The sequence below is a fragment of the Silurus aristotelis genome, assembly GCF_946808225.1.
Source record: "Silurus aristotelis genome assembly, chromosome: 18".
Classification (NCBI taxonomy): Eukaryota; Metazoa; Chordata; class Actinopteri; order Siluriformes; family Siluridae; genus Silurus; species Silurus aristotelis.
In genome coordinates, this window is record NC_139591.1 from 785,415 (window position 1) to 799,610 (window position 14,196).

General features: G+C 43.6%; 2 protein-coding genes across 7 annotated transcripts in view; both read right to left on the minus strand.

Annotated features, from left to right (window-relative positions):
• Positions 1 to 200: 200 nt before the first annotated feature.
• On the minus strand, positions 201 to 7,356 carry plpp5 (phospholipid phosphatase 5). Of its 4 annotated transcripts, none has more exons than XM_083567889.1 (8): positions 7,116 to 7,356; positions 5,095 to 5,201; positions 4,698 to 4,806; positions 3,759 to 3,849; positions 3,525 to 3,588; positions 1,774 to 1,898; positions 1,073 to 1,243; positions 201 to 705 (listed from the first exon to the last, which is right to left on the minus strand). In XM_083567889.1, exons 2-8 carry the CDS (start codon positions 5,163 to 5,165, stop codon positions 536 to 538), a joined length of 801 nt encoding a protein of 266 aa, XP_083424015.1. In that variant the 5' UTR covers positions 5,166 to 5,201; positions 7,116 to 7,356; the 3' UTR covers positions 201 to 535. The 4 variants fall into 4 exon arrangements, with proteins under 4 accessions (XP_083424015.1, XP_083424016.1, XP_083424018.1 ...); XM_083567890.1 differs by having other exon boundaries at positions 6,815 to 7,322; XM_083567892.1 differs by lacking the exon at positions 7,116 to 7,356 and adding an exon at positions 6,803 to 7,038 and having other exon boundaries at positions 5,095 to 5,192.
• A 2,614-nt stretch (positions 7,357 to 9,970) lies between these two features.
• The window catches only part of nsd3 (nuclear receptor binding SET domain protein 3), a 40,398-nt gene continuing 36,172 nt past the window's right edge, over positions 9,971 to 14,196 (minus strand). For all 3 annotated transcript variants that reach the window (XM_083567836.1, XM_083567834.1, XM_083567835.1), the window contains one exon: positions 9,971 to 13,933. In XM_083567836.1, coding sequence (XP_083423962.1) covers positions 13,647 to 13,933 — 287 coding nt within the window. In that variant the 3' untranslated portion in view covers positions 9,971 to 13,646. The remainder of the gene's footprint in view (positions 13,934 to 14,196) is intronic.

Here is a 14,196-nt window from a genome sequence, read left to right on the forward strand (position 1 = left end):
ATCTAAAGTTGGTGTATGTAGACGTGTTGGAGGATCTGCTTATTGAAAATGTAACATTAAATCTTTTTTAAATAAATGACAAAAAAAAAAAAAAAAAAAAAGATTCGTTCATTTTGATTCAAGATTCAAAGAACCGAATCGAAAAAATGACTCGATCTTCCCATCAATATTCCCTGAACGAAGCAGTAGGCCACAGTCCGAACTTTCCAAACGTTTTATTGAGACCCCATTATAACTATAATGTGAAGTCCATGTGAACAAATGACGTACAAACATGTTACAGACCCCCCCCCCCCCCCAACCCAGACTGTTCATATACAAATTGAAATACATATATAATAATAATAATAATAATAATAATAATAATAATAATAATACACAAATAATTATTTTGTATGTTCTTAAGAAGGTCAGACTGAAACAGGAATATCTCAGTCTCGGTCCCACACACATATTGGCAGCATTAGTCAGAGGGCTGTGAACGAGGACATGTCCATCACACAGTTCAAGATTAGCTTAAATGCTACTGAAACTTCTACAGAGGCAGGAGAAATCCTGCCGCGGCCTGTTTACGTTCCTGTGCTGAGAGAAGTGCGTCTCTGAACCGTAGGGGTTTGTGGGAATCGGTTTCGGTGAGCGACGGATAATGTTGCCGGTAGCACAGATACGAGAAAATCAAACCCAGCAGCGACCCCACTAATACATCTGAAACAACAAGCAACAGAGAGATTCAGTAACAGAATGTTATTTATATCATTAAAGAACATAAAAAATAAAGTGCAGTGCAGCTGTGGGAAACATCTGCATCGAGATTTCATCGTGCACTTACACATTCTGCCATAAACTCCTATCAGATTTGTAGGTATTTAATGCGTGGACTTTTTTTTCCTATTTGAACTATTGACTGCTATATTTGTTTTATTATTTGTTTTTACTGTCTGTTAAATTCATTTGTAGAACAATGGAAATGCAAATAAATGAGAAAAATATTGAAATCTTGTGTTACTGTGTGTTATTTATGTAGAAGTCATGAAGTAAAGCTAAGCTGCTATTTGTGTGGATCCTCATTCACCTTGCCAGTGATGTTTGTAGTCGCAAGTTCTGGAGACGGCGATCAAGACAGCACAGAGTAGAGGCGTGAGGAACGCACAGAGACGCCACGCTTTTCCCCGACCGGCCGGACTGAAACAGTGGAGCTTCCCAGCAACGAAAAGAGCCGTAAAGCCGAGGCCAGCAAAGGCAACTAATAAAGAAATAAAGAGGAAAAATGTAGACTGAACACAGAAATGCGTCGATATTATAAATATTGACTACAGAGAGATGTTTGATTATGAGTAGTTTGAGCTGCAAGTCAAATCTGAGTTTATATTAATAATGAAAGAACGTGCTGTTATTAAAAAATAAAAACATAAACTTTGGGGTTTTAACCGAATCCAGTACTCGAGTGTTCACTCGGGATTCAAAAGCACAATTTCCTACTGAACAAATAAACATGAATTGACTTGAACTTTTCTAAAAATGCAACGAATGAAGCAGTCTGATGCGAGTTCTGATTCTGTTCTGCTCTGTGAAAGTGTCCACCATAACTTCAGTCAGATTCCCACACTCATGACTCTGTTCTGTAGAGACGTCTTGGAGGTCACATGCCGAAACCAAAGCCATTTCCAATAAAGTCATGAGTTTGTTTCAAGACTATAAATAGCAGACTGACACACAATTAGTCTGTTTGTTGACTCGAGTTATTTCCTTAAAAATTATAATCGTTTTATTTACATGACGAGTGTCCACTGGGGAAACTCTTCCTCCCTTCTGTCACCATTTCAGAGTCGCCGCTGCACTGGAACTCTGCGTTCATCTGACCATCTGGAAAGCAGCGGTAGAAGAAATCGGGACGTGGCCTACAGTGAGAGAGAGAGAGAGAGAGAGAGAGAGAGAGATAGAGCGACAGACAGACAGACAGAGCGACAGACAGACAGAGAGAGAGAGAGAGCGACAGACAGACAGAGAGAGAGACAGACAGACAGAGAGTGAGAGAGAGAGAGAGAGAGAGAGAGAGAGAGAGAGAGAGAGAGAGAGAGATAGAGCGACAGACAGACAGACAGAGCGACAGACAGACAGAGAGAGAGAGAGAGCGACAGACAGACAGAGAGAGAGTGAGAGAGAGAGAGAGAGAGAGAGAGAGAGAGAGAGAAAATGAAGAATGCTCTAAAAACGAGTTCTCTCTATTAAATATCAGAGAAAGAGCAGCATGAAGGTGAGCAGCTGGTGAACAGAGAGACCAGAGTCCATGATCTCCATGTTTCTGTCTTTGTGCTCATCAGCTCGGTCGTATTTAAATGTATGTTTGACTTTAGTCAAAAACGTGCATTTCCCAACACAGAATATTTACAATTAATAACCTTTATTTCAGTCTTGCGGCTTTTATTGTCATTTGTATACAAAATTAAATGACCAAGGTATGGTGGCGGAGATAAAAAAAACAAAACAACGGAAATTCAGACAAACCAGAAAATCTAGACTTAGTTTGTGAATGGAATATTTACCACACATGGGATGAGACATCTGTCATTCACACAACTACACACGTGAACAAGAAACAAATTTATAGGATATTTGGTTTTAAAACGTTTTTGGACTAATGGTGTAACTGGTGCTGTTGTGACCCACGTGCGTTCCCACGCAGACAGCGAGTCAGAACACGTGAAATTCTGTGTGAAACTGGGCAACTCTGCCACAGAGACGTTTGACGTGACGTACGTGTGACACGTGGCGTCGCTGCGACGAGTCGTTCGAGAGCAAAGAAGAACATCAGCAGAAGATGACGAGAGATCAGGAGGAGCTTCGACGAGCTCAACCCCCAAAAATATCAAAATGTCCTGCATGATGATCGTCTGAGAACAATTCACACGAGCTCACTGCCACACCCACCCTAATAACCAGGTTCAGCTCCTGCACTTTGACCTCACCCTCCTCCTGAAGATGAAGATGCAGCTTGAAGCTCGCCGTTTTCACGTAGTTGCGGAGAACTGCCGTGAATCACAGAAGGTGCTTGATGCGATTTAAAAAGAAGACTTTCAGGACGCGTTCCAGAAGACCACAGGGGGCGCTGTTTTACTGTGTAAGGAGACTATTTTGAAGGCGATCGTGTGGAAACAAAGTCCTTTCTTATAAACAGCGAGTCTTAAACTTTCTGATAAAACCTACACAACAAATGTCTCGTCCAATGAGCTGTAAGTATTTTATTCACAAACTATACCTCTCTTTTTTTTTTTAGCTTATCTGAATTGTAGTTTTGTTATTTTCATAAATTTGTTTTCAAATTTGTTCATGTGTTCTCCACTTCTCTGCCCCTGTCATGGTGCTACAGACCTACACTACAAACACGTACGTCTGCAAACAAGATTTAGTGCAAAAAACAGTGAAAGAGAAAGTTCTAAGCAGCAGCACGTGTTAAATATTCCAGGAATGTACTATATTTTCCATTGGTGTTTTTAAGATCACTGTGATTAAACATCATCCCTCACCTTCCCACAGTGAGCTTCACTGCGTTGGTGAATACTCCGTTCAGAAGCAGAGTCAACGTCACAGCTGAGAACACACACACACACACACACACACACACACACACACACACACAGTGTCAGGTTCTATAGATGCTTAGAACAATGCAAATTAATTTATAGGAATGAATTCACATCTCTTAGTAAATATGGTTGAAACTATTTCGAAATGAAGGTCGTAGAGAATGCTGGACTCACCTAACGACGCCTCCTTCACCTCACCCTTTTCAGTTCTTCTCAGGAATGCAAAAAGCAGAATGGTGACCAGCGGTGTGAAAAGAGCAATGCTCTACAGAAAACAGAAAAATAAAATCTTCACCACAGAGTCTCATCCAAGCTCGAAGATTCCTCCATCACATCATAAAATAAAACGCACTCAGACACGCCCAATGCATCTCCTGAGAAGAAGCAATGAAGCAGCACGATTTGCAAGTGGACGTGTATCTTCACTCTGAAGGTCTGAGCTCATTCAAATGCTCATGCAAATTTGTGACACAGTATAAAACAGCTGAATACAGGCCTAAAATCCATCCCCATTTTATTCACACAGCTCACACACAAGCCTTGAGGAAACCCTGCATGTTCACTGTGTCACATAAGTTTCAGATTCGAGGTCGATCGATGGATTTTACTGATATCAATCATACTGATCAATAACCAATTAATCTACCAATAGTTTTTAAAAATAGATACTGGATAAAAAACAAACACAAAGTAAAATAGATCAGAACCTAATTATAAAAATTTTTAAACGGTACTGCATCATGAAAATGTGCAACAGGAAATAAAGATGAATATATTAATCAATAAATAGAAATACATATATAAATTCTAAATAATAAATAAAATATAGCGCTCTCCGCGCAGCGAGCAGCGTAACTGTAAAAACAAACAGCATGTGGCATCACTGATTCACCTCTAGAGGCCGCTGTTGTAATGAAAGCAGACCGGAAACCAGAAAAACTAGTGGTATGGGTTTTTGCAGATAGCAGATGGTTCCAGTGATCAACTATCAGTGCTGATTCATCTGAAAATCTGATGAATCGGTTGAGTGAGTAAACTTTCTTAAACTGAGATTAAAAACACACACACACATTCTCAGTGTTTATACGTTGCAGTTACACAACACACACTTACGAACATGAGTGAGGTAGGAACGTGGTCATTCTTCACGTGATGGAACCTGTAAAGCCAGATCTCCTCCGGCTGGATCTGGCGTGTAAACGGAGCCAGTTTCTCAGTTACTCTGAAACGACACAATTATCATGCGATGTTCATTTGCATATCTGTGTCCTTCTTTTCCATAAATTTACTCAGTCAGACGAGATGTTTTGTGTAGGAGGTCTCACACCAGAGCTCAGACGTCCTGATAATGCAAAACGTCCCAAATTTGCAGATAGTGGAAACAATGTGGAAATCTCCAAGAACTTCTGGACAAGATCTACCCTCTGCTTTCTGTCTGCACTTTACACCGACACTTAATAACTCAGTGTATGTGATGATGATGATGATGAAGATGAAAGAAAACACTTACATAAAGACAGCCAACAGCAGCAGGCGAACAAAAACTTCAGTAATGAACTCCTGGTCCAAACTCTTCCTCATCTTCGGAATCTGGTGTGTCCCAGTCACCTGCCCCACCTGAGTAGAGCAACATGGTTTAATGATCTGTGCAGATCCTACACACAGGAATTAGAAGGATTTATAAAACTGAAGCTGTGGAAACGATACTGCTGTGTTTTCCGGCTGAACTTCAGTTTAATCTAAGCAGCCTGCATCTCTGATCCCTCACGTGCGTTACGTGGAATGTTTTTAGCACTTCTACTCGAAACTCATCCACGTGCTTCACATCACACCATCCAAACGTCAGAACTCAAGCAGGCAGAGATTTCAGGCAAAATCTGAGGATCTGAGCTCAATCATTCAGCAGATCAGAACGTGTTCCATCTTCATCAGGATTAAACAGGAGTGTTTCTGTGTTTTAGACACGTGGAACATTGCCATCACATCTCTCTCTCTCTTTTTCATTTACTCACTCTCTCTCTATCTCTTTTTCTCTCACTCACTCACTCACTCACTCACTCACTCACTCACTCACTCACTCACTCACTCACTCACTCACTCACTCACTCTCTCTCTCTCTCTCTCTCTCTCTCTCTCTCTCTCTCTCTCTCTCTCTCTCTCTCTCTCTCTCTCTCTCTCTCTCTCTCTCTCACACATCTCTCTTTTTTTTTTCTTTCTTTAGAAGAACTTGTACAAGTGGTCCATGTCTCATGCAGTCAGAACTTTCAGAAGCTCTCAGTATTTCAGAACTTGTACACTCAGTGTCACACATTCAGAACGTCAAAACTCGCACAAGTGTTTTGTGTCATGCAACCAAACACCTGAACCATCACAAGTGCCCCGCTCCACACACTCCAAACCCTTCACAAGTGCCCCGCTCCACACACTCCAAACCCTTCAACAAGTGCCCCGCTCCACACACTCCAAACCCTTCACAAGTGCCCCGCTCCACACACTCCAAACCCTTCAACAAGTGCCCCGCTCCACACACTCCAAACCCTTCACAAGTGCCCTGCTCCACACACTCCAAACCCTTCACAAGTGCCCTGCTCCACACACTCCAAACCCTTCAACAAGTGCCCCGCTCCACACACTCCAAACCCTTCAACAAGTGCCCCGCTCCACACACTCCAAACCCTTCACAAGTGCCCCGCTCCACACACTCCAAACCCTTCACAAGTGCCCCGCTCCACACACTCCAAACCCTTCACAAGTGCCCCGCTCCACACACTCCAAACCCTTCACAAGTGCCCCGCTCCACACACTCCAAACCCTTCACAAGTGCCCCGCTCCACACACTCCAAACCCTTCACAAGTGCTCCGCTCCACACACTCCAAACCCTTCACAAGTGCTCCGCTCCACACACTCCAAACCCTTCACAAGTGCTCCGCTCCACACACTCCAAACCCTTCACAAGTGCTCCGCTCCACACACTCCAAAACCTTCACAAGTGCTCCGCTCCACACACTCCAAACCCTTCACAAGTGCTCCGCTCCACACACTCCAAACCCTTCACAAGTGCTCCGCTCCACACACTCCAAACCCTTCACAAGTGCTCCACACACTTCAAAACCTTCACAAGTGCTCCACACACTTCAAAACCTTCACAAGTGCTCCACACACTCCAAACCTTCACAAGTGCTCCACACACTCCGAACCTGCCAGCGCTTTACGCCACTAACTCAGTCACACTGTTCCACGTCACGCAGCTCGAACCTGCACACGCGTTCAGGGCGTCATGGCCTGAGGAGGAGTTGGATGGATGTTCTGGCCGCTCTGAGCTCCTCGGCGTTACACTGCACGCGCTCGGAGCTTCGGGAGGCTCAGAAGTGTCACGGGCGCGCGCGCCACACGGACGGACACGTCAGCGATACATGTAACAACACAAACCGGCTTTTCTACATTCCGGGTTTGTTTTTAATTCCTGTTTTCCGCAGCAGCACTTTTAGCATTAGCATCTGATCTCCGTCTCTTGTCTGCTGGACACGGACCTGGAATGATGAAGACTCGCTCCTCTATTTCCAGCTCGTCTCAAACCGGAAGCGCGCGGGGCGAGAAGGTTGTCGTAGATGCGGTTCCTCATGTAGAAGTAAACACCTACATGCTCTACATGTCCAGAGTGACTAAAGAAGGTGCAGATCCTTCTGCTTCTTCTCCTGGTGAGGAGAGACCAGCCCGGGCCGGCAGAGACACAGACACGTTTACACGTCACTCAGGTCTCACGCCACCTGGAGGCTGTTAGAAGTAAGAGCTTGTGTGGGGTACACATGGCTGTATCCGAATCCGCTTCCTGTCTCCTACTCAGCGCACTATATTCAGTCTCGGCCATTTTGGGGAGAAGTAATTTTTTAACAGATTCGCGTCTCAATTCGATAAACGATAAAATATATTAAAGATCTGATGCTCTGCAATTTATTATGGTACAGAAAGTTCACTTTTATTTCATTGGTTCAGACTGACAGCAAATCATCACTTTACTCAAGTGCCTTCTGACTTCTTGCAGAGCCCTTTTACAAAAAAGAGATTAAATAAAACCAGATGTTCTTTTCCTGTCGTGTCTGCAGAAAGTTACAGCTCTACCTCTGCCATGTTAATCTGTGTTATCTGATCTCAGGACACGCCTCGGCCTCCGTAGTGTTGCATTGCCTTATATTCATCTAAACCCTAACCCTCTAACACTAACCCTAACCCTAGACCTAAATGTCAAATATTGCTCACAAATTACTGGTCACTTTCTAAATAATAAGTGTCGTGCATCGACTAATAATTCTATAGAAATATATATATATTTTACCAGCACATGCTAAAAATGATGCATCGTGATACATATGATAACTTGAATCTGATGCACACGTGTTTAAATCGATGCATCGCATTATGGTGGTAGGTGGGGAGTGGGTGAATTGGGGGGGGGGTTATGGTGGTAGGTGGGGAGTGGGTGGATGGGGGGTTATGGTGGTAGGTGGGGAGTGGGTGGATGAGGGGGTTATGGTGGTAGGTGGGGAGTGGGTGGATGAGGGGGTTATGGTGGTAGGTGGGGAGTGGGTGGATGAGGGGGTTATGGTGGGGAGTGGGTGGATGGGGGGGTTATGGTGGTAGGTGGGGAGTGGGTGGATGGGGGGTTATGGTGGTAGGTGGGGAGTGGGTGGATGGGGGGTTATGGTGGTAGGTGGGGAGTGGGTGGATTGGGGGTTATGGTGGTAGGTGGGGAGTGGGTGAATGGGGGGGTTATGGTGGTAGGTGGGGAGTGGGTGGATGGGGGGGGTTATGGTGGTAGGTGGGGAGTGGGTGGATTGGGGGTTATGGTGTTAGGTGGGGAGTGGGTGGATTGGGGGTTATGGTGGTAGGTGGGAAGTGGGTGAATGGGGGGGTTATGGTGGTAGGTGGGGAGTGGGTGGATGGGGGGGGTTATGGTGGTAGGTGGGGAGTGGGTGGATTGGGGGTTATGGTGGTAGGTGGGGAGTGGGTGGATGGGGGGTTATGGTGTTAGGTGGGGAGTGGGTGGATTGGGGGTTATGGTGGTAGGTGGGAAGTGGGTGAATGGGGGGGTTATGGTGGTAGGTGGGGAGTGGGTGGATGGGGGGGGTTATGGTGGTAGGTGGGGAGTGGGTGGATTGGGGGTTATGGTGGTAGGTGGGGAGTGGGTGGATGGGGGGGTTATGGTGGTAGGTGGGGAGTGGGTGGATGGGGGGTTATGGTGTTAGGTGGGGAGTGGGTGGATTGGGGGTTATGGTGGTAGGTGGGAAGTGGGTGAATGGGGGGGTTATGGTGGTAGGTGGGGAGTGGGTGGATGGGGGGGGTTATGGTGGTAGGTGGGGAGTGGGTGGATGGGGGGGTTATGGTGGTAGGTGGGGAGTGGGTGGATGGGGGGGTTATGGTGGTAGGTGGGGAGTGGGTGGATGGGGGGGGTTATGGTGGTAGGTGGGGAGTGGGTGGATGGGGGGGGTTATGGTGGTAGGTGGGAAGTGGGTGAATGGGGGGGTTATGGTGGTAGGTGGGGAGTGAGCGGATGGGGGGGGTTATGGTGGTAGGTGGGTGGATGGGGGGGTTATGGTGGTAGGTGGGGAGTGGGTGGATTGGGGGTTATGGTGGTAGGTGGGGAGTGGGTGGATGGGGGGTTATGGTGGTAGGTGGGGAGTGGGTGGAAGAGCAGCAGTTTCTATATCTATCTGCTGTACACATGAAATAACCAGCCAGACTACAGTCAGTATCTGTACTTATAGAGATACTACATATGATATATATATATATATATAGATATGTGAATGTGTGAGTACAGAGATAACCAGTAACAGTAGCTTAATAAACTGCACATTGTCACTACTGTGTTGTTAAAGTTCACTAGCTAAATACCACACACACACACACACACACACACACACACACACACACACACACACACACACACACACACACACACACACACACACACACACACACACACACACTCTCTCTCTCTCTCTCTCTCCTGTTGGTTCATGGCAGCATCCAGAAACAGTTTTCTACTAAAAGAATGAGACTTTGTTGGAATCCTTATTAATTGCAAAAAACTACAGGGAATCAAATGTAAAAGTTCTAGTTTATGCTGCAGGCTTAATTATTGTAGGTGCCAACAAAGAGCCTGCACCTTTTCCATCAAAGCAGATATGAGTTTATAAAAGACCAAAAGTTCACTTGGGTACAGAGGTGTGAGATATTTCAGTACTTCAGTAGAGTTTATAGTAGTTTTTTTTTATAAATCAATGCTACATTTCTCTGAGAGACAATAAAACGCATGAACACAAATAGAGGGGAAAAAAAGAAGAAAGAAAACATACATCTGGTATTAAACACTGAACCGAAACAGTTGAACATTCAGTAGAGTTTTTATTGAAGTCAAACCAGGCAAGTCTGAGAGAGCGAGTAAATCTGTGGAATGTTGTTTCTCTGAATAAATTAGCAATTCTGAAGAAAAAAAAAATCTCAAAAAGTTGGTCAAATAAAAAATACAGTAAAATAAAGTTACAAAAAGAATGTGCCTATACGTTCACAAACATTCAGAAGTAATTTTACAGGCATTCTTTAGACACTACGATATAATGATAGTGGAGTTCTTTACTTTCTACTATGTACAAGTCAGACGAGCTCGACGCCGTGGCGTCTCCCGGATCACAATAACACTGTGGCCGTCTGCCCGCTCAGGAGCACAGCCTGCTATGAAGCTCGGAGAAGCTCGTTCTACCCAGATAATATCATTTACTGTTATTCAGCTGGAGTGTATACTGCGACTCGACGCACAGGGGTGAGTTTTACATTAACACTTAGATTTACACACAACAGAAAGAAGTCCAGTAGCAAGATTCCTTTAAAACAGTCTATGAAAGGAATGTGATTTGTCCTTAACACGTCAACACAAATGATTTTCCCTTGGAGCTGGTGAGATGGCATCATTTTAAAAAATATAAAAATTGAACAACATAAAGAACAGGCACAAACATGCACAAGATGATTTATGACACTTTAAATCACGTATATATTTATATATATATAAAAAAACTAAACTAAAATAAACAGTGAAGTACAGTGCACTAACACTCTTCAAGGAGGTAAATACAAAATGGCTGATATGGCAACAAAGGTTCGTCTTACAAAGTCCAATCAGTAACACTGTGCCTTTCGTTCAGCTCGATTTCTACTCGTACAAATTCCACCGAAAGGCATTTATTTTAATCAGAAGGAAAACCGAAACACTTCATTTGTACTGAATTAGTGAACATTACAATACAGTATAGGAATACAAAAGTCATTCAGGTCAGGACTCCAAACGCACGTCTTCTGTGTGTTGAATTGTTTCTCTGAGTCCACAGACGAGCAAACGGCACTGCTCACGCAGGGGGAAAAGTGCTCATGATGAACTACAAGTCGTACCTCTTCATCAAACCTACTACGCATTCATCCAATAAAAAAAAAATAAAAATAAAAAAAATCCAGCATGTCACGTGTGTGTCACTGTGAGGAGAGCAGACCAGACAGAAGACATGCAAACGACTGAAAAAAGACAAAGTGCGCTGAAAAGATCCAGAAAACTATGAGGGACAAAAAACAGGAAGGAGCATGAGAAAAAGGAAGTAAAAAAAAAATAAATGTACAAAAGTCTGGGATGGAAAATAAAGGAAAGAAAATAAAGGAAAAAAAAGGCGGTTGAAGATTAAAAAATTGGAAGGGAGGAAGAAAAAAGGGGGGAAAAAAGGAAAGAAAGAATTGAACCATAGGGTAAAAAAAAAAGGTGGACAATAGAAACAAAAGATAAGAAAGTCAGAAACAAAAAATAAGGAAAAAAAGGGTCAAAGAAAAATGGGGGAAAGAAAGTAAAGAAAAACAAACAAGAAAAAAAATGTACAAATGGATGTGAAATTTGCTCCAACATTAATGAAAAAAAATATAATTAATGAAATTATAATGAATGAATGTTCAAAATAAGAAAACAATAAGGAAACATAGGATTAATGAAGGGAAAAAATAGAAAAAAGAAAAAAAAAATAGAAAAAAAATGTATTTATAGTGTGTGTGTGTGTGTGTGTGTGTGTGTAATCTATGGCACTGTGTCCATTGAGTGCTAATAGAAGTGGAGCTGCTGCCTGGTCCTTAATAATTACAGTATTACATCATTATCATCATCATAATCATTATTATTGTTACATCTGGTTGTTGGAGAGTCAAAAAATCTCCAACATTTATTCCAATTATTTCCACTGAAATGTAAATATTTGAACAGAGCGTAAAAAAAAGGAGTGAGGAATTGAAGCCCTTCATGCAATCATTCTGATCATGATCTCAACTGTGATGTCGACAGATGACACAAACAGTGATGTGCTGGATTTTTAACCCTCTGAGTGTAAACAGACTCGGCATCGGAACTCCAACAACGCGATAAAAGGGGGAAAGAAAAAGCACAAAGTGCATGAGATGTGAACAGAGCTGCAGAAGTGCACGGGACTGGAGAGCTGCTGGATCCAACACGTTTCTAAAAAGCTTCAGTTCGGCAGTGAGAGAGTTCCTCCGTGCTTCTACACACACACACACACACGATATTACAGGATTCGATTTGAATTTGTATGCGAGTGGTGTAAAGAAGAGGAGAAGAAACCGAGGGTCTGGTCTAGCGGCTCAGCGGGGGGGTAACTGTCGACCGCAGTACATGTTTATATGCGATTGTGAACTGTTTAAGCGTGTGCTGGAATTGTCCTGATCTTGGACGAGTCCGAGTGTTTAAACGGATCTCAGCAGCACTCAAACCAGTCAAAACCGGATCCGCCGGCTTCTTATTACCAGGTCTAATGATCTCCGTGTGTATCGTGCAGCCCTGCTGTTACACTGAACGTCTGCCCCGATTAACACTACCGAGTTAAAAAAGTAACACATGCTCACCAGTAAAATACGCTTTGGTCACCGGTATACATCCTGCAGAAAGGCAGTGCCTCGGTGAGGAAGGTTTTGAGCTCGATGAGCGTACGCATCACCAGTGAACGACTCGAGACACTAGTAAAAATCTCGTCTTGTTAACGCGGCTGGATTATCGCGGTGCATCATGATTATGAATCCTAAAAAGTGGTCACTTGTGTACAAATGGCATAAAAAAAGGGAAAAAATATATATATTGGCGACATCAACAAAACAAAATCCTTATAGACTGATATTCCTATGGGTACAACACCAACGATGGCAGTGTTCAGGTGTTTCTCAGAAGATACCCTCACAAAAATGCTGAGATTTAAGTGCTCGTCTATGACGGATCACGACAAGAAGCGAGTGTGAACACGGGCTGAGTGAGCGATGGGGGGGAGGGGAAAAAAAAAAAAAGAGGCACATGTATGTTGACGTTAAGAATAGTGATAACTCACTAATAATACCGATGAGCAGTACTGTACAACAGGAGCGAATGTAAACGTAGTCATAAATATATTCGTGATATATATATCTTACAAATCACAAACGCACAGGTGTGAGGAGGCAGCACGTAATCCAAAAAAAACAAAAAAAAACAAAACGGAGTCACGGTCCTGTTTTTTTTTTTTCTTTTTCTTTTTTTTTCACAACTAGCCGATATTCAGACGTGTAGTGAAAATTCTAGTGTAGAGACTCTGACCTACATCTTTCGTATGAATCCTTTCTATTTACACTGAGGTACGTCAAATCAAGTTCTCAACGTGCTGCAGGTACCGGAGAGAGAATGTGTGTGTGTGTGTGTGTGTGTGTGTGTGTGTGTGTGTGTGTACTGAGATCTCTGAAGAAGAATTCAGACTTGGCTTGAAAAAGAAACGATCGGTAAAGTGACGATTAGTAGGTGCTGTGTGATTCTGGATCGGAAAGAGTGAAGTTGTAAATGTTTTCGGCTCAATAAACGATCGCCCTCAGCTGCAGATTTGGAATGGACTTGTACGAGTGATGATTCTGAACTGAACACCGCCCCCTGGCTGCATGGAGGAGGGCCTCGTTTTTAACAAATTCCAGCCAGGATTTTAAGAAGAAGAGCTTCAGCTCAGTCACTCAGCTATTTCTCCTTCGTCATCCTCTTCCACCTCTCTCTCTGCATCCCCCTCATCTTCCTCTTCTCTCTCTGCTTCCTCTTCTTCCTTCACCCTCACAGTGGTAGGGAGGCTGGGGGCTTGTTCCGGGTCGTGATTGGGACAGCAGGGGCGGTTATCCTGTGTTGAAAGCACCAGCTGCCCCGCCTCATGATCCTGGCAAAACGAGGCGGGGCAAAAGTGACAGAACGCAGAGGCTGGGCGCTGACATACACTGCACTGGTGCCATGGGCATTCCCAGCGACCTGAACACACACACACACACACACGGATCATTTAGGTGAATAAAAGAGTCTTTAAACGAATCAATCAACTGAGTTACTGACTAAATGAGTTACAGATTCAATTAAACAGAAAGTCACTGGTCTCCTCAAAGTAGTATTGAGGAACACACGTGATGTAAACGTGTGGTCTGCACGTACCACAAAACACGACGTCACTAAATGAGCGTCAGTGTTTTAACATTTTCAATGTGTTTTTGAGTCATGCAGTATCAGTTTTTGTATGA

What these genes read in the sequence shown, in the direction of transcription:
- plpp5 (XM_083567889.1), bottom strand. Translation starts at nt 5,165, where the DNA reads ATGAGGAAGAGTTTGGACCAGGAGTTCATTACTGAAGTTTTTGTTCGC. An exon ending in GGTGAAGGAGGCGTCGTTAG is followed by an intron (nt 3,589 to 3,758) that starts GTGAGTCCAGCA and finishes GTGTGTTCTCAG; the next exon opens with CTGTGACGTTGACTCTGCTT. An exon ending in CTACAAACATCACTGGCAAG is followed by an intron (nt 706 to 1,072) that starts GTGAATGAGGAT and finishes TTGTTGTTTCAG; the next exon opens with ATGTATTAGTGGGGTCGCTG.